The 25,809-nt window shown below is 32.0% G+C and overlaps 1 protein-coding gene across 5 annotated transcripts in view; it reads right to left on the reverse strand.

The window, feature by feature from the left end:
• Nucleotides 1–25,809, reverse strand: part of EPHA5 (EPH receptor A5) — a 340,958-nt gene that overhangs the window by 85,006 nt on the left and 230,143 nt on the right. For all 5 annotated transcript variants that reach the window (XM_017958793.3, XM_017958795.3, XM_031664478.1 and 2 more), the window contains 2 exons: nucleotides 13,523–13,647; nucleotides 7,400–7,559 (listed from right to left, as the gene is read on the reverse strand). In XM_017958793.3, the coding sequence (XP_017814282.1) occupies nucleotides 7,400–7,559; nucleotides 13,523–13,647 (285 nt within the window). The remainder of the gene's footprint in view (nucleotides 1–7,399; nucleotides 7,560–13,522; nucleotides 13,648–25,809) is intronic.

The following is a 25,809-nucleotide window of genomic DNA, read 5'->3' on the forward strand; positions in this document are numbered from 1 at the left end:
TTGACTTAGCTGAACGTATACCTTAAACTTGAAACTCTCCTCCTCTTGGTTTCTATGGCATCAGACAAGCTGTTGTACTCTGTCCCTCTCTATGAAGCACTACTTTGTCAGTTCTGATGGCTTCATATTCTCTTCCCACAGTGATGTATGAATGATTCTCCATGAATGCTCACTCCTGATCCTTCTCATTTCTTATCCTTCTCACTTCTCTCCATTTCTTTCTTTTTTTTTCACATCCTCCCTTTCTTTCTCCCTCTCTCTGATACTTCTTCCTTCATGGTATCAATTAATAACTATCAGGATGACAAATTTATATCTCCTACCCTTATTTCTCTCCAAAGAATCCTTCCATTTTTTATAACAAACTGTTTAGCCCTTTGTTTGGATTTTATTCTTACATAAAAATTAACATGTTTAAAATTGGCCTTTATACCACATCTACCCCCAAAGGCATTAACGAAAACATATATCAACAAATAAACATATCATTAATCAAACCAAAAAATCAAACTGGTTTGATCTCTTTCTGGTTTCTTTGAACTATTACTAAATCCTTCTTAACTTCTGCTTGTTCATTCATTATCAAATACTTTTGTGTTTCTTTGATGTTTCTCCCCATACATCACTTATTTTCATCCAACATTAACCTATTTGATTCAAATCTGTATAATCAAAATGGTGGAATATTGTTCATTGCATTTTAACTGTTCTCTCTGCCTTCTATGTACTCATATTAAATATCAAAAATATCATTTTTATGTTTCTCTGATCAAAAACTTTAGAAAGTCCTACTACCTTTGGAAGAAAATTGTCAAATGCTAAGTCTAGTTTTCAAAAGCCCTTCTAATCTGAGTCTAACAATTATCCCCACTCTTAATGTGCCAGTTTGGGAACTCTCACAGATATAGTTTTGGAGGAAGAGTGCACAATTACTCAGAAATAAGGGTAAAAACAGAGTAACTTCACATTGGCCACAGTATTAAATTTGAGAAGAAGTATAAAATTTTGGTAGTGTCAAATTCTTCATTTTTAGTAATTTCCAGGACCAACATTAATGATGCGCAGATCTTTATAGAAAAATATATTGCGTTAAAATAATTGCTAATGGCATTCAAAAGATTAATATGCTAAGTTGATACATTTTATGAATATAGTTTATAAGTAACATCAAATCACAAACATTAATATTCTCTGTATTTATCTAACGTCCTCTGAAATCAGATCATTTTTGTATAAAAAGCAATTAGAGACCATTTTGTGAGAAAGAATTTACAGAATATATTTTTGTTTATGATTATTTTAGTTTAATTTATTTATATAGTTTTATTATTATTTTAAATTTGCAATATTTTCTAAGGTCCTTGATGGGTTTTAAATTTTCTTGTGTGCATGTGTGTGTGTGTAGACAGGGTCTCACTCTGTCATCCGCGCTGGAGTACAGTGGCACGATCTTGGCTCACTGCAACCTCTGCCATCAGGGTTCATGTCACCCTCCAATCTTAGCCTTCGAGTAGTTGGGACTACAAGCGTGCTCCACCACGTACAGCTAATGTTTGTATTTTGTTGTTGTTGTTGTTGTTGTTGTTGAGAAGGGGTTTCACCATTTAGCCCAGGCTAGTCTGAAACTTCTGAGCTTAAGCAATTCACCCACCATAAACTCAGGTTTTAACTATTCACTGTTTCACATGCAATAATTAATTTGTGAGCAATTTCTAATAAGAAATGATTCATCAAGATTTTTAAATTGTTTATTCTTTTGTTTGTCCTGAGTGCATTAATGATATCATTAATTATATTAATTCAGATGAAAATAAACAATTTACAGGTTATTGTCAATGCATTCATGCTTGTTGATTTGCTTAGGAGTGAGACAAAAATATTTAGGTCAAGTAGGAGATATGGTAATCATGTTAACATACTGTTAAAATTTTAATCCTTAAGATATATACCTTTAGTTATGCATGTCTCTCATTTTCTTATGTTTACTAAAAGTTAGTTTATTAATGATGTCGTTTTGGAAAAATAGCTGGGAAATATCATGGGAAGACTTAAAAGAAAATGTTGAAGCAATATAACACTCTATGGAGAAAGATCACCAATTATAAAAATTAATATTCTTTGTAAATAATAATGTTTCTTTAAAAAAAATCATTACACATTTGCATCATGCCTGGAAATTCTAAGGCAGCATATACTGAGAAGTCACATTTTTTACCTCACCTTGCTTCCCACACTCCTGGTTGTATACAAATATTACGTGGATATTCTCTAGACTTTATTGCCTCAGCTATATATGTGAAGAGTTCATCATTGAAGGTTAAAATAATTGTAAGAGCCAGATTATAAGTCTACAGGTCAGACTGAGAATTTGGGATCTTTCTCTCACAGCAATAGGTATCTATAAACTTTCTTAATCAGGGTAACTTAATCAAGGGCATAATTTTTAATAAGTAATATAAGTACATAGGAATCAGTGGAAACATTAAAAACAATATGGTAGGCAAATAGGCACATGAAAGGATGTTAAACATAATTAACTAACAGTGATTTTCAAAATAGTGAGATATCACTACCCACTTATTCAAAATGACTAACAAATAAGTAAATAAATAATGACAATTCCAAATGCTGACAAGGATATAAAGGGACCAGATCAATCACCCATTGCTGGTGGAAATGGAAAATGATACAGCCATTTTGGAAAACATGTTGGCAGTTTCTTACAAAATTAGATATACAATTACTGTACAATCCAGTGTTGTACTTTTGGAAATTCGTCCTAGGGAAATAAAAACCTACATGACACAAAAATCTGTATACAAATGTTTACAGTATCTTTATTTGTGATAGCAAAAACTGTAATCAGCCCTGATATCCTTCAACAAATTAATGGAGGTTAAACAAATTGTGGTACATACATATTAAGGATTATTATTCAGTAATAAAAATAAAGAAACTTGATACACACCACAATCTGGATGAATCTGCAGGAAATTATGCTAAGTGAAAAAAAGCCAATTCCAAATTAAAAGGCACATACTGCATGTTTCTATTTATGAAACAATTTTTGAAATGTGAAAACGTCATGGATGAATGGCAGATGAATGGTTTCCAGGGCTTAGTGATGCCACAACATTTGTTTTTTTTTTTTTTTTTGAGACGGAGTCTCGCTCTGTCGCCCAGGTTGGAGTGCAGTGGCCGGACCTCAGCTCACTGCAAGCTCCGCCTCCCAGGTTCACGCCATTCTCCTGCCTCAGCCTCCCGAGTAGCTGGGACTACAGGCACCCGCCACCTCGTCCGGCTAGTTTTTTTTTTTTTTTTTTTTTTTTTTTTTTTTTGTATTTTTTAGTAGAGACGGGGTTTCACCATGTTAGCCAGGATGGTCTCGATCTCCTGACCTCGTGATCCGCCCGTCTTCGCCTCCCAAAGTGCTGGGATCACAGGCTTGAGCCACCGCGCCCGGCCCACAACATTTGTTCTTAAAGGTAGTGGGTGTGGTTATAAAAAAGAAACACAAGGGATCTTTACAGTATTGGGATTGTTTGGTAACTTGAGGTTGGTGGTAGATACACAAACTTGTACAAGTGACCAAATGGCATAGAATCTAACACACATACATGTCCACATACACATTTAAAGAGGAATACAAGAGAATAGGATTAAATCTGTGGATTGATTGCATCAATATCAGTGTTTTGGTTGTGATATTATACTATGGTTCTGCAAAATATTACCATGGGGAAAACTAAGTAAAGTGTATAAGAGTGGTCTGTATTGCTGTTAAAATTGCATGCAAATCCACAATTACCTCAGTACAACTTTTAATAAAAAACACAATACCATTATTTCCTCATTTAGGCTGCACAGATTTGAGACAAATAGGTATAGCTGGATAAAAGGAAGTGATCCATTTTTAAAAATTAAAAGAATCACAAATGTGATTGATGAATCGTGGGCATGTAGAGGTTAAGATAGATTCAGTTACAGTCTGAAAGCTTCAAGATAAATTATGTTAAAAGAAACCAGGAAAGGGTCTAACGAGTTTGGCTGAATGGTTTTACTCACGGTAAGTTTCTTTGTTGAGATATATATATATATATATAGAGAGAGAGAGAGAGAGAGAGAGAGAGTCACTGCTGTTGAGAATGGGGGTAGGGTAAAAAATCAATTTTAAATATATTATTTTTATGCAAAACAAAATTAAAATGAAGAAGTTAACAGTTATAAGACATAAACTAAACTTGGCAGAGGAAGAATAATTGGAGATTTTCTACCCAAATCTTCATATTAAATAGCTTTTCTAAAGAAATTGTTTTGCGTTCCTGTTTGTACTACTATTTGCATTTCTCTTTAGAGTTATCTTTTGACTTACAAGACAATGTCAATGAAAAATAAAAGCGCTCATAACATTTTAACTTTTTGTTAACAAATGACTGAAATGTAATATAAATTAGTAAATAATAAATTCTATAAAAACACAAATCATAAAAAAGTGTCAACTTTTCATTATTTGTATCATCATTATGAATTGAACAGGCAATTGGAAAATTCTTTTTAAAAAATATACTCACGGAAATTTTAAAATAACTTCCTATTACATACCTGACTGATAAAGTAAATTTTTCTTACTACAGATGGCTCATTAAAGTCAGAACTCTTTAACTATCACTTACCAAATAAAAATCACTGAAAGCTTAATGAGGAAAAACACAAATATGTTTATTGTATGTTTACCGTAATTACTGCATCAAAGTACTTGAAGACCTTATTGGGGAAATAATAAATGTAAATTAAGACTGAAATTATGATATAAAGTAAATAATTGCCCAGTGAAATAATGAATGTGGACTTCAGAAAATACTACAAAAATAAATGTTCTGAAAAAAAGTATTATTTTAATTGTCATTGCATATCTTCTCTGATTCTTTATTAGACAATAGGCCTTGAGAAAGAAGGTATTATTCCTTAGAATTATTTGAGTCATTTATAGCATCTTTGAGCTAAAAAGAAACCCTTTGATGGCTAGAAATTGAATAAAATCAATTTTAAAATAATAAGCAAAATTAGGCCGAGCGTGGTGACTGACGCCTGTAAACTCAGCACTTTGGAGACCAAGGTGGGCAGATCACCTAAGGTCAGGAGTTTGAGATCAGTCTGACCAACATGGAGAAACCTCCTCTCTACTAAAAATGCAAAATTAATCAGTCACGGTGGTGCACGCCTGTGATCCCAGCTACTTGGGAGGCTGAGTCAGGAGGATCATTTGAACTCAGGAGGTGGAAGTTGTGGTGAGCCAAGATCGCTCCACTACACTCCAGTCTGGGCAATGGAGTGAGACTTTCTCAATATAAATAAATAAATAAGCAAAACTATTACTCTAGAATGCTTTTTGAAACAAATATTCTATATTTTAGAATTAAACACAGTATATTCCTTTTGTCTGGAGAGAAGTTTCTATGTGTTACTCACGTTGATTTCTTCAGGGCCTAGCGAAGCCTAATATGTTATAGGTGTTCAATATATTCTTGTTGTTGAGTTATATTCAGAAAATATTATACATAAAGATCAAGAAGCAATTAATATCTAATATACTGTCTACAAATAATAAATTCATTCTGTAAAAAGCTTGTACATATATGTACACATATGAGTAAAAAAAAAAGATTTTACTCTCATAGCTAGGAGGCAGTATGATATCGAAGTATTTTCATTTGCTATTAAAAATAATGCTATAATCTACTTCGGCAATAAAAAAATTAGTGGGTGATATTTCTTTTTCTCTAGAAATTATATAGAAAATGTTAAAAGTAGCTTACTTCAGGTAAACCTTTGTAAAAGTATACACAGGAAATGATTAAATATTAGTCCTCTAAGTCATCTGATTGAGTTTTCGTGTGCTTGGCAGCTACTATTTAATACATATGTAAATGATAGAATATTGAAAAGCCTGAAGAAAAACCAGTTGCTGAATGTGCCAACATCCTAGAACTGAGTAGAATTTACCTTTTTTTTTTTTTTTTTTTAAATGGGATTTTTCCATTTGTATAGTTATCAAAGCACTCAAGCATAGTTTGAGATTTCATTTATGGCTTTGTTCCCAGAGTTGGTAGACCACATAAGCAATATTTATTACTAATTATACCGAAACAGAATCAAGCCTTGTTAAGATGGCTAGCTTATACAGCATGCCTTTTTTTCCTAAATCCCTTTTAGTTTAAAGGGGCAGGATTAAATAATCCATTGCTAATATTATGAGAATTTTCAGACTAATATCACATGTTCCTATTCAATCTAGTAAGAAAAGAAAATTTTCTGAATAGCATTAAAAGTTCAAATTTCAGTAGCTTCAGTTAAACTTCACTCATAGATTTTCCTTTGTGTAGAAAACAAATTTATAATTTTTTACAATGGCACCCTTTTCCGTATAAAATTCAGTGAAACAACACTTAGAAAGTTATTTTTACAGAATAAAAATTATTTTTAAATAAATCAGTTAAATATACTTTAAAAAGAAGATCTTGATTTTTAAAGGGGACGTATAATATAGTTTTATTCACATTTTAATTTAATAGCTCTTCTGATTCTTACAAAGTAAATTCATAACTAAATTATCATTTTGTTGATTTTTGTAAAAAGGAAATATGCAATTTATTTATTTTAAAATTACTAATTTTTATGTAACTCAGCTTAAAGCAAATACACATACACACTGACACACATATACACTTCTGACATTTCACAGTACTGTGTATTTCTTCACAAAAAGTTTTAACAGCGTTTATTACTGTCTTAAATTCTTTCAATGTGTTTAGGACAAGTAAGTAACATAAATATTTTGTTGAAATTAAAGGCAAATGTTTTACACTACTTTATAGGGAAAAAAGTGATTCAAAAAGGCTGTTCCAAAAAATATTCCCAGATTCTCCCGTTAAAGACAGTGCCAGAGATTTAATAGTTTTTATGAGATCAGATTGGTTCCTGAGATCACCATTTTCTTGCCAATCTCAATGCTAAAGAAAACTCCCTGTGGAATTTTCAAAGAAAGACTAAGCCTAGTAGCCTAGTTCAATAAAACAACTAAAAAAGTAAATGGCAATAATTCAATAAAGTATGGCAACAGTGGAAAGAAAGTCTTTAGAAGCAAGTTTAAACATTTTTAAAGTATCTCCTGAAGTACCATCTCCCAGAAGACTGAATGCAATGAGGAGCAGGGACCAACGTGTTAACCCGCCGACCTACCATAATAGCATGACAGATGCTTCCTACCTGAAGGGGTCATGCCTGGGAGAGAGAGAGGGAGAGTGAGACTGACAGAGTGCCCAGGGAGGGTATTGATCCACTGACTCTTTTCTGGTAACCATTACTGAGACATGAGTTGACAGTAATTAAAATGACTTACACACTGGGGTGGTTTCAAACTCAAATCTTCGACTGAAGACACCATAGCCTGCTGCTGTACGTGCTCGAATTTGGAAGACATAAACTGAAGCTGGTTTCAAGCCCTCTGCGGTAATAGTTGTCTCTTTGGATTTGATAATTGTGTAGCTGGTCTCTTGGTCCTTGGGATGCGCATGCACATACAGTAAAAAAGGCAGCATATAAATTAATAATGACCGCAAAATTTATAACCATAGATCAGAAAACGAATCAGAAACCAATGGACTCTATTAGTACAAATATAATACTTTAGAAAAAAATCCTACACATCCTAGGTGTGCTATTGACATAGAATATTAAAGTCTTTTCTAGAACTCAGGGTGGTGGGTGACATTGTGTCCACCTATCCAGAATACTTGTCTTTGGCAGTAATACATTTCTAAAATTTTGAAAACATAATGTTGTAGGAGATTGATTATTTTACAGACTCTATTTTAGTATTGTTATTTGTATACTTTTTTCCTCCAATATAGTTAATTGGAGCATATCTAATATACTGCCTATTCATACAGAAAGTTAACAATGTGTCCCATTCTGTGAGGTAAGACCTATGCTTTAACTCATTAGTGAATTCAATTTATAATTGTACTTATGTCTTAAGGTAAGAAATTAGTACTTCACTGGTGAAATTTAATTTCAATTCTCTAAGCCTAGATAGAAAGCATTAAAGAAAAATGCAGATAAGCAAAGCATTTTTATTCATTTTTGAAAATGTCCTCATTTGGAGGAGCTAGGTAGTAGTTAATGGAGATGGAGCAGGAAAAATAATTACTGGAAAAATAATTTTGGGAACTGAAACAAAGAGGAACTGTTTCTATTTTGATGCTAACAAAAGTTTAGACTAACCATCCGTAACTCCTCATTATCTCTCTGAATTGCCCACACCAACTTTACCATGGATACTGAAATCACAGGCTGAAATATAGCAGGGACATTTTTGCTTTTATATTCAGTTTCCTTATCAGTAAAACTGGAGTAGAGACTTGCCTGGGTTTCCTCACAGAGATGTTGTAAAAATGAAACAGGTAATGTATGTGAAAGCAGTTAATAAACTGTAATAGATGTTTTAATTTTCATAATTATTTTAAATATTTGTAACTCTTTCTAATATGACATGTCAAAGTTGACTACCACTAAAACTATCTAAAATATACAATCTATGTAACATTTTTCTTTTAAAGTAATTTACCATTCCTCTTGTAATATGTTTAAACATACAAAATTATCTTAGAGTTAAGTAGGTCCAAAATTATCTCTAAATAGGTATGGTGTAATTTATAAACCCAATAGCACACTTTCTGATCATCATAGGCAAATGATTGATCTTTAATTTTTTAAACTGCAGATTAATTTAATTATCTAAACTTTAATGTATTTAGGAAATTTTATTAAAGTTGAGCAAAGGTAATTAAGTCTTATAAAATGTTACCTAATAATACCAGTAAATTTCTTCATTGACAAACATGTATTGCTCTTCTATTATCCACTCTATTACTCCTTCTGTATGGTAGGATCATAGCAGTAAAAAGCAAACAATTTCTTAATGTGTTCCTTTTAACAACTGTAAACAGCTTCTATAAACTATGATAGTTACCAATTTTTCTGAGAATGCACAGGTTCTTGATGGAATAAACCTGATAATATCATTTATTATTTCTCCATATTATTGAAAAATATTATTTTCCCATATTATTTAAAAGGAATATTTCTCAATAATATTCTGCTTTCCAGTTTGGCTACAATTGTAGCAGTAACTCTCACTAAGTAAGTTAAATGTCTGTTTGCTGATATTTGTTTAAAGAAAATTTAACTTAAAGAAAAAATCTAGTCAAAATTTAAGTATACAATTCTGATAGACTTTATGTAATTATCATTTTTACATAAAGGATTAACATTTATAATATAAAACATTAGAAGAAGGCATCAATGACAGCATTAGATTTCCAGCCATATTATTAAGTAGATGAGAAAATGTGGGTAAACAACTCTTTACCTCAGTTTTTTTCTTCCTTAAAATGGAGATAAAATTATTTACCAAGAATATTGGAAGGAGACAGAGATAAAGATAATACATATACCACCAAGCACAATCGCTACAAAATAGGTTCTAAGTAGAATGGATTACTCTTAACTTTATAGCATGATGGTAAGTTGTCCCATTGATAAGTAAAAAACAAAACAACTTTTAAAAGCTTCCATAGTTGTAAACTCTAACTATTGAAGGTACAAAGAATACATTTTATAAAAATATTAGAAATTGATACTTTTTGCCAAAAAGGAAAAATTTACAAGGAAACTGGACTGCTGCTCCTTGAAATAATGTATGATCTAATATCAATTGCACAACATTCTGTTTGATTTAACAATTAACGTTATGTATGTCTCAGTTGTTCCTTAGCTAGAGTTTAATTGTACATTGTCTCTCTCTGAGTTAGCCATACATAAGTTATTGAAGAGAATTTAGCAAAGCATGTATCTAGTGGATCAAAACCAATGAATACACATTGTGAATCGTGTAAGCGTCTTCCAAAATTTAATTCTGTTTCATTCCTTTAAATCACTCTCATATTGTAATTTTCTACATATCACAAACTTTATGTAAAGATTGTCAACACCCACAATTGCCTGGCTGCCAAGTCCTTGGTCAGGGCAGTGCCTTTTGCTGCCTTTGTGCCCCAGCTGAGCAAATGAGCTACACTCCCCAGCTGCTTAGCAAACACTGTTCACATGCAGTGAGGGGAGGGCTTCAGCAGAAGGAGCCAGCTGGCAAACACCCTGCCAAGGGGCAGCTTCCCTTTGCCTCTGCCTTTAATTAAGAGATGGCAATGAGCCCATCCTCACACGGGAGCAGAGAAGCCCAATGACCTCTATTAGAGCAGGGCAATCAGAGGCAGAAATGCCAGCTGGCAAATGCATGTGCCCTGGAAAGCTCTGCCACCTGTGTCTGGCCAAAAGCCATCCAATAAAATGGTGGTGTTATTCTGAAAGCTCAAAATCAGCTCTGAAAACCTATCAGGATCCCTACCTCAATACATGGTATAAAAGCTCATAATCCATTTTTTATAAATGAAAGTCTTAAAAAAACTTTATAGGTATAATATAGATATGCTCAAATGTTTGGCTCACGCACAATGGTCCAGGAATTAATACCTTTATTTTAAAAAGGAAAACACTGACCAAAATAATCATTTCCACCAATATATCATATAAAGATGTTGCTGCTTTTAATTAATGTAAACAAGCAACTTATTATTAATTTATTGGAAATATGTTTAGAAACCTTTTTCCCAAGTCATTTTTTTCTTTATTTGAGTTATACAGATCATATAATGGAATACTGAAGCATTAAATTTGAATTATTAAATATAAGACCAAATCATATTGAAATAAATGTAACTCAAAAAGAAATTGAACTATAAAGAAAATAATATCACAATATGGATAAAACTCAGTAGAAGAAATATTTAATAGAAACTCCTCATTACCACTTGTTGAATAACTTTGTTCTAACAGAAGCAGCAACTTTTTAAGAAAAGATAAATTCTCATTAATATTGAATATTACACATATAATGAAAGTAATGCATATGCTGGGAAGTGGTCATGAAAACAATCAAAGGTTATTCGTAAGGGGAAAAAAATAGGATGCTTTCCTCAAGAACAAAAAAGAAAGCCAGTCATTAATAGAGCTAGTTGATTCAGAGATAAAAGAAAATGTAAGTACTTGTTAAACTTTTAGTCTCCCTGCTGTTAACCCTTATTGCATCTAAGATAGTCAAATATACAGTTTTTGAATTCTATTTTGCATTTTATCTTCTTTTGAAATCAACTTTAATCACAATGAAAATTGAGAAACAATGTTCACAACAGAATTCAGCATGTGTTAATATATATTTATATAACTCTACATGGCTTTGCATCAATATAAAGTAACAAAGGTTACAAAAACTTGAATAAGAAATATAAACCTTAATTTTACAAATTGTTTTTTGACATAGCCTATGTTTAAATTGTAGACCTCTGGAATTTGCAATGCTGTTTTTTACTACTAATCTCACGAGAACAGTAATCAGTGAGAAATTTTAATGTCACTATATTCCACTTGATTAACTACAGTTCTGTTGACATTAAACAATGTTAACCATATCCCAACATAATTTTGTCTCAGAGGTATTCTCTAAGAGCATTCTTGGTGAATAATGTATTTGATAACCTATTTTTGAAATATGTGTCACCATTTATGTTTCCTAATGATCTGATAGTTGTATATAATACTACCAGTAAGTCATTCCTAGAAAGATGACTATTTCAAAAATGGTTAATCATTTATTTATCTACTAGTATAATCAATACATGAACATTGTAGAAACAACAAAAACCTGTAAATATGTAGATGGCCTTTCTCCATCACTCCCCATTGTTTTATCCTTTGTTGTATTTTTACACAGGCAATTGTTGAATCAATGAATGAAAGAAGAAAATTTATTTTTAAATTTTCTATACTGTGACAAATTAATATTCAATACACTTACCTAAACTCTTTTTTTTTCCCCCCTTTGAGACTGAGTTTTGCTCTTGTTGCCCAGACTGGAGTGCAATGGTGCGATCTCGGCTCACTGCAACTTCCGCTTCCTGGGTTCAAGCGATTCTTCTGCCCTCAGCCTCCCGAATAGCTGGGATTACGGGTGCCCACCACCACACCCAGCTGATTTTTTTTTTTTTTTTTTTTTTTTTTTTTTGTATTTTTAGTATAGACGAGGTTTCACTATGTTGGGCAGGCTGATCTCGAACTACTGACCTCAGGCAACCCACCCACCTCAGCCTTCCAAAGTGCTGGAATTACAGGCGTGAGCCACCGCGCCCGGCCCTAAACTCTTTTATCTATGCATATATATATATGGTGAGGAGAACCATTTATTCTCCCTCTCTTTTCCAATGCCCTAGCTTGGGCAAGTTCTTAGGTATTGTAAAGTAAGATTTTGTACTTCCTACCATATCTTTTACTCTTCCAGAAAAAAAGAAGGAGTGATGTCTGTGAGTTTGGAAAAGCCATTGAGTAAGTCGTGTGGCTCAGTCCTTCTCTTCTTTTTTGGGATCTTCATGCCTGCATTTTTTACATGTTCATTTCTATCCCTACATCCATAGGACCAACATTTCTGGGTCAGGGTCTCCAACCCAGTTCTCAGAGGCTGGTTTGGGTTCCCATCTATCTTTATCTCCTCTTTAAGAACTCAGGTTGTCCTAAGGTGTGTATGACATTCAGATCCAGCCAGTAGAAAAATCACAGATGAATGAGGCGGAAGTAGCAGGAAGACTCATGGTGGCTACATATGTAAGCCACATACTCCAGCCCAGTTTTAGAAATTACAAGCTTTTTCAGCTTCCATCTGTATGACTCTTTCATCAATAACTCATTTGCTTGTGAATTCAGAAAAGAGGAAAAGAGTTTATTACAACCTTGAGACCTGACCTTAATAGCTATTATGGCAAAATGTTTAAAAGTATCTCTAAGAGACTCATAGAACAAGAGGAAATCAAGAAAATATGGGGAATGTGATGCATATATGTTTTTATTTTTTAACCTGAAATTTAAACATAAATTTTATACTACAGTGCCAAATGTTTGCTAAGAATCTAAAAACTGTATGTGATATATGTGTCTTATCTTCTTCATATTACCTTAATAGTATAGGTGTTATGTTGAGTTACTAGCCATAAGCACATATGATTTCTCTGTTAGCACACTGCAGTCACTACTGAAAATTTATAGCTTAAGTCTTTGTAACACTTTCAAATGTCCTATGACTTCATCTTTTAATGCTGTTCAACTCAGTTAAGCTAATATTAGACTATATGGCAGTATCTAAGCTGTGTAAACTATTTGGCAGCAGCAGAACATGAATAGAGAGCTCCCTGTACACTTCTAGCGTCCATAATTATGACTGCAGAATCAATTGTCATTGATTTATACATAAAATTGCAACATACTCTTCTACAAATTGGATAATTGCAATTGCTAAAGTGAAAAAATAAAAAAAAAAGAAACTGAAGACTTTTTTTTTTTTTTTTTATTCTGTTAGTCTTACCTTTTCAAAATACTTGATTTCATACTCCAGGATGATTCCATTGGGGCGATCTGGCTCTTGCCAAGACAAAGAGATGCTGTTTTTTGCAATCTTCCCTTTTTTCACATTGGTAACTGGAGATGGAGCTGCAAAATAGTTTAAATAGGGAGCAGTGTGATTAATGAGGCCCTAAAAGTAAGCCTGTTATGTGTATTACATATATTGCATTTTGAGAATGTAGCACTATAAAAAAAAATCCAATTAAATTTTAGTTTATCTATATAATGTTTAAAGATTGTGAAGATTTTTTACAAATATAAATCAGCTAAATATCCTCAGGATTTTTTCATGATAAAACTGTAGTCCATATTTTTTCTAAGTAGTTTAGAAACATAAATTATTTTATTTTATATTTTATAGAATAAAGATACTCCTGATTATTTTACGTATCTTCCACATTTCTAAAATGTATGAGCTGTGTATGACATATCCCATTATGCTAATAGATACATGATTATATTACCGCATTTGTACAACACAAAGTCTCTTTTATAATTTATTACTTTTGAAATTACATGAATCCTAAAATCATTAATAAATGTATATATTAAACATGGGCAGGTTCCTTAAGAAACATGCCACCAAAGATATGGTACACTTTAAAATAATAGCAAATAAAATAAACTTTTTTTAATTTTCATTTTTCTCAAATATTTCCTTAGAATCATAATCACTTCTGGTGATCATCACAATTTGATATACTGTCTATGAAACCACTACTTGTCTAATGAAAATAGGACTTATATATCTGTTCTTTTGGATATGTCTGGATATTTTGAGTTTGAAAAACATCTGAATATTTGAGTCAAAATTCTTTTTATCAATCTGCTGATATTTGTATAGACAACATGTCTAAAAGACATGGCAACATAAAAGAGTAAGATATGGGCTCCCTAGTTCACTGTAGTGTTTATTGAAAAGTGCTAACACTACTGAAATAGAAACAACAGACGATTAAGGAAGACAGTGAATTTTTGAATATATTTTGTTCAATAGTGAATATCTGTATGAATTATCTTGAATCATGAATTAAACTCAATTTCCCAGTATCACTACATATGTATTGCTTAACACAACAGTAAAAAACCCAAAGAAAGACTAAGTCTTCAGAGTTCTTCACTCACTTTACTATAGTGAAATCATTTTTTTATATTTAACTATTTCTCGTAGATAGCTGTCAGATTTTACTTAATGAATTGATGGTATTACCACCTTGCTATTCATAAATTGTTTAATAATATGCTCCATGAAGGCAGGAATTGGTTTAGTTTAGTTCACTGCTACATTTCCAAGATGAGAAAATTGTTTAGCATATAGAAATTTAATGAATATTTGTTGATTGAATTGATGGATGGATGAATGAATGGCAAATACATAATTAAATATCATTCAAACCTGAATTTATCTCATCATAGGATAATATTAGTTTGAAATGTGCACTTAATTTTAAAACTTAATCAGTTCTTCAATAAAATAATCATTTGTGGGTAAAGACAACAAATAAATACCAACACAGACACAATCAGCCTAAAGTGCAATACTTTGTTATTTACTTGCATTCATCAAAGTAAAGCATAAACTATTTCACTTTCAAACACTTAAGTTAACAAATGCCAATGTAGTTCAGTGGCTAAGAATGTGCTTTAAAATACTGGTTTAGAATGAGGGGAGAAGACCATTTCTGAGCTCAGAGTAGGTCAGGGATAATTTTCTTTGTGACAAGAGCATCTTTGCATCTTCTGGGTAAAGCTGATGACAGCTCCTGGGGACATAATGATGATGCACAAATTGTGAATGGCAGCAATCCTACACCACTGCAAGTATCATGCACATTAAAATAACTGTAACCAGGTTTGTCAGCATCAAGGAGCATGCTCAATTTATCTTATTTGTCTCCCTTGCTGATACCTTTTGCTCATTCTCTGCCTGCTCAACCTTTTAAGTCTGGTATCAAATGAGAATGATGACTTAGAGCATTTATGCTTGTAAAATTTTTATGGGTGATGTCAAATCATAAAACTATCACTGTCCCTGCATAAGGATAGAAAAAAAATACCAAAGAAATCAAGCTGTGAAGGGTACAAAATAATTTCTAAAACTTCTGAGTTGTAGCTTTCAGATATGTGGAAATATTCCAAATTCTTCCCATATTGTAGCGTCTGTGTTAGAGCTAACTTTGTATACTAGTATGATATGCAAGATGGAGATTCTTTAGGCTACTACAGTTCCCATTATGAGCTAATTGTTTTGTCTGTTTCAAATTTTTAAAGTTTTAAATTTATATAGAAATTTTTTATAGAAAAATAAGATAACAGAGTTTCCACATAACTTACATTTAGTGTCGCCTATTAGAAACATACCATATTAATACATTATATCTGTCACAATTAATGAACCAATACTGATAGATTATTATTAATTAAAGTCCACAGTTTATTCAGATTCCCATAGTCTTTAATTAATGTCCTTTTTCTGTCCTGGGATTCCATCCAGCAAACCATATTAATTTAGTCATCATGTTTTCTTAGGCTCCTCTTTGTTATAGCAGTTTTTCAAAGTTTCCTTGATTTGATGACCTTGACACTTTTAGAGCACACTGGTCAGGTATTTTGTAAACTGTCTCTCAGTTGGGATTAATATTTTTTCATGATTAAAACAGGGTTATGGGGTTTTGGGGGGATGACCACGAAAGTAAATTGCCAATCCTATTACATTATATTGAGGGTACACACTACCAACATATCATCGCCATTATGTTAACCTTGATTTCCTGAGTGACGTAGTGTTTACTGTTTCTCCACTTTAACATTGTTTTCTCCCCAGCATTCAATATTGTACTTTTTGGAAGAAAGTCACTATTTGCAGCCCACATTAAAGGAGTGGGAATTTATGATTCACTTTCTTGATAGTGGAATATCTACTTAAATCATTAGAAATTCTTCTGCAGGAGAAATTTGTCTATTTTTCTTCATTTTTAAATTTATGTAATTATTTGCATCAGTATGACATGGATATTTTTACTCCTTTGTATATAATTGTATACTTTATTTTATTACTGAATTTGCTAATGCTTTGGCCATTGGAAGCTCTTTCAGAGCTCCTATGTCTCTTTGATATACACCTATCATTATGGGTTTGTCTGTTTGTTATTTCTACATTATTTTCTTACCTTCTGGGACTAAAAGACCAGATACTCTATGCTCATCTTGCTTATTCACTGCTCCAGTCCTAGAGTCATTCATTTCTGTAAGGAGCACTGGTTTCCTTTATTAGAAAAGGCATTAGAAACCAAGAAATGGGTGTTGAGTGTGTTTCTTGCCACTGAGATGCCATTGCCTTTAAGCCCTCTTACTGACAGGACAAGGACATAAATGTGTATATTAACTTGTGTATATCTATACATATTCCTATACATAACTACCTATATCTATATTAACCTAAAGATACATATATACTGATGTTGCCAACTCTAATAATTATTACATAAATAATTCTAGCTTCCACACCTTATCTGTAAACTCCCACTCTAATGGCGGGTCCCACCATCAGCCATCCAACTGAACTTGATTATTCAGTTCCAGCACCTATGTCTAGTATGTACTGAATTGTTCAGAATTGTTCATCTGTGTCTGTTTGACTTATCGATAATGATATAAAGTAGAAACCTCTAATATCCTAATGACACAAACAGTGATATACAAAATCCTGCCATCGGTTGTATAAAACAATATATCTTCCTTACTTTTCAGATATAGAAATCTAGTTTAAGGCACAGCGTTCCAAGATGGAAAGGCCTGCCATGGCACAGATAGCTTGAAGTCTGATAGAATTGACTTCAAGTATTTTGGCAGCCAGCCATTTCTATGTAATTCTGTTAGTTAACTTTTATAAATGTACTTTCAATCTTTATAATAGGAACAATAATATAAATTCATATTTTTTAAGGTTGACATCTTATTCTTCAGGTACAATGTCAGGTACAGGGTGGGTGCCAAATAAATACTATTTGTAATAATATCAGTTGTAAAATATTAGAAAATTGTTTAAGAAGATTTCAATGATGAACTTTCCATAATTCTTTAACTGTTTCATCCTTCAACAGTCAAAATTATTTGTAGCTTCTTCACTGAACTTGGCACTGCTTTAAATGCTTGATGAGATCCAAAGGCAAAGTGCTTACACAGATAAGATGCTTTGTTTTCTGCATCCAAGGCTTTCATGACTCTACATTAATAAAAGGTTATGAGTAAATTTCCTTGATTTTATTCATTTTATTAATTAAAATGCCACGCTTTCAAATGCTGATTAAAACATCGATAGTTACACTTAGTATACAACAATGTCTTCCTTACTCTTTAAAACAAAGTGAACATGATGAAAACATGAACCTCATTTGTGTCAAATGGAATAAGAAAATACCATTAATGCATCCCTATAGCCAATACATTTTGTGTAGGCGGTAAATTACAAATAGAGTCAAGTATTGGTTACTTGTATTTAAAACAATAAATAAATAAAACTCTATGTATTTGATGTATATACCCATATTAAGTCTTAAAGACTAGAGAGAGGTAAATAAAACAATATTGAAATCTTTTCAGTCTATGACAGTCCATGAATGGGTTAAAAACTTCATCAGATGACAATTTTTAAACTTTCCAGCAGAAGTCCCTACACATCAGTAATGCATTAGTTCATTTAAACACAAGATTTAAAAATACACGTGTTTTACATTTGATTCTATAGATTAAAATTTGGCCAAATGAACTGTCAGTATCTGACAGCTGGAAGCCCCTACTTCTCACTGCTATGCACACTTTATCATATTAAAGTACTTCTTATTAATGAAGCAGGTCTAGGCCACTACAGTATTCCAAAACAACACAGAGTATTAGGCTTCTCTCCAGAAAATTCTGACTCTGTAGGTCAAAGTGAGACGAAGGATTCTGTATATTCAGTAAAGACTCTGGTGGAATCATTTTGTCAGTAAATTTCAGGAAATAATTAAGGCAAACCATACTAGGATTAATTCTTCTTTTTAAAAATTATTATTATTACTATTTTAAAAAGAATTATTATTAATGCTTCTTTTATAAAAAATTAAACTTGGAAAGCTGAGGCTGGAAGTTGGATCAGTATTGAGGTTTACTGAACTGCTGCTGTCTTGAACCTGTGGCTCACTATTGCCTGTTATCCTAATCTTTGTTAGCAACTTTGCCTTTCTCTGAGGATTATTTCTGCTCGTATTTGGTATTTTCCTGACCATTAGGTATTTCTTGGTAATTTGATTTGTTTGCTCATTCATGCATAATTTGGTTTAGTCTGCTGATAATCTATAAAATTAGAAAAATCTTATGTCTGGTTCACTGTTGTTTGCTTAGTCCTTAGAAGACTTTCCTGACAACTTTGTAAAATATACAACTGCATCCACCCTCGTTGAAGACACCATGATTTTTCTCCTAATTGGATTACTTCTTTATACCTTCCTGAACTTCAGGGAGTTTTTCTAAGAAGAGCCAGTGTGTTATTGTTCATGTTATAATTTGGTCACGTCACATAAGCCCTGCCTTATGGATTACTAGGTCACACATGCTCTATCCTCTGCCTAAATTTCTAGTCATCAACTCCACTATCTCTTGTTCTCTTTCATGGATATGACCTTCTACATGTTTCTTGAGCACTCTAAATTTGTCCTGCCTCAGACCCTTTACACTTGCATTTCTTTTAGTTTAGAATGTCCTTCCTTATCTTCATCTAAATTGCTCTTCACTTTATTTAGGTCTTTAAAAAATGCCATATTTCCAGAATTCACTTCCTGACTGATTGACCATTCATTAATTTCTTATTTTTCTTTATAATGGCACTGCTTGAAATTATATGCTTATTTCTTTACTTGTGAATTGTCTTATATTCTACAAGAATATAGCCTCTATGATGGGAAATACTTTTACTGTCTTATTTATTTATATATCTCATGTGCCTTGAAAATTCCTGGAGCATAGAATGGCATTTAATATTTCTAATATGCATAACTTATTTTTCTGGGATTTAAAGCTAATAAAGAATATATAGCACATGGTCCTACTTTATAGTTGTTAAGTTGAATCAATTATCACATGGATCATTCTAGTCTCCTCACTTTACTTATCTGTAACCTCCTGCTCCAAGAGTGGCTCTCACCACCTGTCATCCCGTTACTTAATTGTTTAATTTCAGTATAAATGTCTTCAAAGCAATACATTTTTTATTTGTTTTTGGCACAGCACAGTATAGGCAGAACTATATTTGAATCTAGTATATATTGAATATGTATCTGACATATGAATATGACAATGAATAGTAAAATGAATAAACAATATTATTAAATAATTTCAAGGAAATCTAGAGACTTCTGGAGCAAAGAATAAATAATTAGAAGTCAAGTGACTACCACCCCTAACTATTTGTATAAAATAAGAGCTACTGGGAAAAAGAGTCAAAGAATATATATGTGCATATACCCACACATAACTTCATATTTATGTAGACAATTATATGTATATGTATGTTTAATAATTATAAAACTTGAATGTATTCTTTTTTTTTTTTTTTTTTCACATGAAGTCTTGCTATGTCTGCCAAGCTAGAGTACAGTGGTGAGATCTCCGCTCACTGCAATCTCTGCCTCCCGGGTTCAAGCGATTCTCCTGCCTCAGCCTCCCGAGTAGCTGGGGTTACAGGTGCCCGCCACTGTGCCGGCTAATTTTTGTATTTTTAGTAGAGATGGGGTTTCATCATCTTGGCCAGGCTGGTCTCGACTCCTGACCTCATGATCCACCCACCTCGGCCACCCAAAGTGCTGGGATTACAGGCGTGAGTCACTGCGCCTGACTTGAGTGTATTTTTAAGATAAAATGTATTCTTTCAGTAAAGAACAGACTTTTGAAATGATGAAAGATGAAGTATGGTTTTAAATCTATGTGTCTTATGACTCTGTTCATAAGACTTTCCATTCTTTCACTTCTTCACAAAGGTGGAAAAAGGAAGAGGGAAAAATAGGAAGACAAACCCTAGCTAATCTAAAAACCTAAGCTATAGTTATAGTATTTCCAGAGAAACATGGAAAATTACAAAACCTACAGCCAATGAATTTATCTTTAGTTTATATTTTCTAAGATGAAATAGTATTGGCATTAGCATAGTGAATGCATCTTTTATTTTTATGTCTGTCTTTCAGTATTTATCTGAATAATAGTATAATACTGTCTATACTGAATTTCAGTATAACACTGTCTTTCAGTATTTATCCTTACTATGTATATGATCATGTGACAATTTAAATTAACTGCCTCCCACAGACTACATATATATGTATGTATATATTTTTAAAGGAAATGCAGACGTAGATAAATCCATATTTTATTTTATATATACATATATACACACCACATACACATACAAACATCTCTAAGAGAAATCATGTACATCTTTTGCAGCTGGGTTAATAAAGCTACATATAGTGATTACTTTGCTATCTTTGTTTTGGGATACATATTAGCATTTGAATGTAAGGAAATAAGTAACTAGATTTCCTAAAGTAAATGAGAATTGCAGTTATTGAATTATAAACTTATTCAAAATTATTAACAAAAAAGTAAGACAGATATATTATAACATACACACTCACAAATGTGTAATATTATACACTTTATATTTTTTTAATACATAATATAAATTGTATATACTTACATACTTAGTATATCCTTCTTACTGTGTTGTCATTTGATACTATTGGACCAGGAAAAGAAACTAACAGTGCATTCTCAACACACTTAGTACCAACCATTTTCTGTACTAAAGAAAGAAGGTATTTTAAAGGTTTCTTTCTCAAATAAAAATTCAATCTGCTCACTCAAAAACCTACAATCACTCCATCTTAAAAGCCTGCAACTGGATCTTTTGATATATGACCTCAGTGAAGTTTTGAAACGACCATTTTACCAAAACCTGGCCTTAAATGACAGTAGTTCTAGAGAGAGGATATCTATTTTAATAAAAAGAATTTATAAACTAAAATGTACCATTCAGTAGAGTTTGTTTTTTTCAAATACTTGAAAATCAGAAAATATTAAAAATTAGTTGCTTCCAGCAGGAAATGAAAATAACTTAATTGCTAAGAAATAATTTCTGATGTGATTATACTTTATAGTTCAAAGCATATTCTTTAAATATTGTTTTGAAGTCACATTCACATTGATGTTAATTTGAAAAGAAAATGACAATAATAAAAATAGAAAACTACATCACTGGCATTCATAGTCAGTGTTCTCTAAAATAACAGTGCAAATTACAAAAACAAATATTAAATGCAACAAGGTGTATAATGACAATATGCCTCCTTCTGAATAGCAAAATTAATCTCACACAAAATAAATTATCATAGAATTTGTTTTCCATTCATTACTTGTTATTACCCTATAATAGAATTCTTAATACACAGAGACTTAAGTGTCAATGATTATTTGATCTTAATAACCACAATCCCCATTGTATGAGAAACAGAATTTAAATAATTTTTACAGTATTGTATTAGAATAAAATGAGGCTATATCTAGCAGATAGCATGGTGTATTTGGAAAACTTTGATCAACTCACTATTACTCAGTTATACTATATTCAAGATAATATAGTCCCATATGCAATTTTCAATAATGTTTTATCGGTATTAAACTTCCATTATGGAATACTGCAGTTTATTTTACAGGAAATTAAGTCATAATTAGCTCAGAAACAACTTTTTATAGCTTATATTTAACAATAAAAACTTAGTCTCCTCTTATAAATCCGTATTAAATAGGGTTTTGGTAACCACAGATTAAGTCATTAATGGTAACAAGGCTGTAAAGTGCAAACTCTAATTCAATTGCTAATTATTTCAAAATTTTCACAATTTAAACCAATCTCACCAAGCATTTTTAAAAGCAAAACAAACACATCATAAATGTAGAGAACCTACTCATTTTCCTTTCACACTTCTCATTGATCTTAGTCTTGTATAGCCAAATGAACAACAGGAATCATTTAATTCACTAGGAATTGTGATAATAAATTATTTATCTATCAATTGTTTAAAGAAACGGATTGAATTTCTATTATACTATTAAAATTCAGGACCACCACATGTTCTCTGCCTAAATATATTCTCGCTGAGACCATCTGACATGATTTCTTCAGTATCTGAAATTATGCCAGTAGACACAAAAAGATAAACTTTCTGGCTACAGAATGACTAGGAGACCTGAGTAGTGTTTATCAGCACCTCTCATAAACATCCCAATCACAATATCTTTAAATAGCATAATTTCTAACAGCAACATGACAGGCTGGAACTAGAAAAAATACAGGATTAATGATTGCAGCTGGTCAACCTTTTAAAGTCCAGAAAAAAAGCCAAATCACAGCATTCTGCTCCACACTAGTAATGTTACCAGATATTTAATTTTTAAGCCATGGGACTAATGTTAGTGAATCAAACCACACATTCTTCAGTTGTGGGAAATATCTGCTGCTGAAGTCACATGTAAGGCCATGTTTCACTCCAACAGATCACGTAGAGAAATTTCTAATGCTGACAAAACATATCATTATATATCTATCACCATAAGTTTAAATGGCATAAAACCCACATTTTTTGTTCCACTGGAACAGTAGTCTAGATTTCTATTTATTTTAAAAAGTAAATGAAATGTAAATAATAACTGGCTGCAAAGTGCCCAAGATGTATTTTGAATAAATTTCAGTTATTAGAAAGAACTAAGTCCACATTTTACTTTGAGAATTGTTTAACCATTATCGGCTAAGTGAATGAACAAATATACGTATGTATACATAGAGAAAGAGGCTACTGTAATTGCTGTACCATAAGAGTACATAATATGTTACATTTATAAGAAACATTATGTGTCAGTTTACAGTTTAAGCACTTTATATACATTAACTCATTCAATCTTCCTAACATCATTAGGAAATAGAAACTATTATCATCCCTTTTTGATGCACAGAAGTTAATTATCCAAGTTCAGTCCACCAGGAATTGGCAGACCTTAGCAGTCTTTCTTCGGAGATTGTATTCTTGAGTATTATTCCATAAAATAATGAAAGAATAGCTCTAAATAGAGTGTTACGTTTAATGTCATCTCACATAAAATTATTTTAAAGATTATTCAGATTATCTAATTTCTTCTTTGAGTATATAAATGTCCTAATTTTTGCTGTTTCCTTAGTGCTTTGCAAAGCTGATTATAAAAAGCAGTAGGAGAAACAACTGTCTCTGAAAAAAAATTAAGCAACTTTTTATTGCACATTCTGTGACATGAAACTGTATCAACTCTTAGTTGTATTACTTAAAACAAAGTTTTACAACTATTTTTGATCTACCGTGATACATTAATATGACAGCATTCAAATATATAAGAAATATCTCTACATACTTCTATACTGGTGAAACTGGAAAATTGTCTTCTGAAAATAAGCCAAGATAAATTCTCACAATGATTAACAGTACACACATAATGACTGCTCTCTGCATGCTGCACCATATTCATATTCTGCACACTATTCAGATGAACTGTGGATTTTGAGAAATATCCTGCGTGCTAAATGCAAATTCAATTTTTTTCTACTATTCAGGGATACACGTGTAAACACTTTGAAGCAAATATTATGATACAGATAGCCATAAATATCCTCTAGTTTATATATATTTAAAATTATGTATGTATATATTTCACAAACTTTGATACATCATGATTAATAAATAATAACTTGTAAAAAGTAACATAAAACATTCATGTGGAGTAACACAGGAGAGATCTGAAGGACTCATATATAAGTCTCTTCCTTTTTGTCTCAGCACATTCCTTTCCTCAAAACTCAAGACATCTCTCTCTCCATCTCATGGGCTTTTAATAGGTCTCTCCACTGAAAGAAAAAGTGTTGTTGGCAACTCTTCTCGTCCTCTCTCCTTTCCTTTTTTTCCCTAATATTACTGAAAAACTACTGTGTGCCAAGCACTAGTGAGTTGGGCTATTGCAATCAACAATTCCATGTGTCCTGGCCAGTGACCATACAACTAGGAATATTAAAAATAAATTGTTTGGAGAAAGTATTATATATCACAGATATAGAAAGTTAGATCGTTCCTCTGAAAATCTATATACCTGCATTTCAGATTATACAACTCTTGAGCACAGAGAGTGGCCTCATTTATCTTTGTATCCTCTATAGCTAGAAAAAGAACAAGCATGTGGTATGTGTCCAATTAAAAAAAAAAGATCCAATCCATCAGGAAGTCAATGAAACAGGAAAGTGATATAAGATATTTCTGACACGTAGTGAAGATGTAACATCATCATTAAAAACATAATAGAATATTACTTTCTGAAAATGTATGGATAAAACTGACAAATGTCAGTTTACTTGTAGATGAAATTTTATTTAAAAAAACAGAATTGAGTAAACTTGAAAAAAACCTTTATGACATTATATTACAAGTCTGATTCTAGCTCAAGTTTAATGACTAACTACATATTTTATGAGCAAAAATGATACAAAAATAACCAATTCTTGTAAATTCAAGGAGGAACTGGGGCAAGTGAAAATTGCTAAGCAGCGCAATCAATGTCATTTTAATACGCTTTTTGAAGTAACGGCTACATATAATTGACTGCTATAATATAATGTTTGCAAATGTAGAAACTTGCCATAGATATAGAAGTGAAATAGGTAAGAGCAAACTGCGATCCAATAAAATCTATTAAAAATATTGGAAACAAGGTTGATTAACAATACTTTATAGAGAAAGTCTATAGTTATTTAATGGAAAAAGGTCAGAATATGTTTGAAACCTTTGTTGAAAATCATCTAACTAGCTTTAGACTTCTATGTTGAGTTCCTTTTTGTTGTTCTGTTTTGTTTTTGTTTATGTTTTTGGTTTTGTTTTGTTTTTTGGTATGGAGTCACCCAATCTGGAGTGCAGTGGTGCAGTCTTGGCTTACTGCAGCCTTGAAATCCTGGGCTCAGGAGGTCTTCCCACTTCAGCCTCCCAAGTATCCTGGAATATAGGTGGGCAACGCTATACCTGACTAGTTTATTTATTTATTTATTTACTTATTTACTTATTTATTTATTTAATCCTGTTTCAATCTATTAATCCTTTTTCATTTTTTCATTGCCATTAGTTCATCAGTTATCACTCTCTACCACTGCTG

The sequence above is a fragment of the Papio anubis genome, chromosome 3, assembly GCF_008728515.1.
Source record: "Papio anubis isolate 15944 chromosome 3, Panubis1.0, whole genome shotgun sequence".
In the NCBI taxonomy this organism is placed as follows: Eukaryota; Metazoa; Chordata; class Mammalia; order Primates; family Cercopithecidae; genus Papio; species Papio anubis.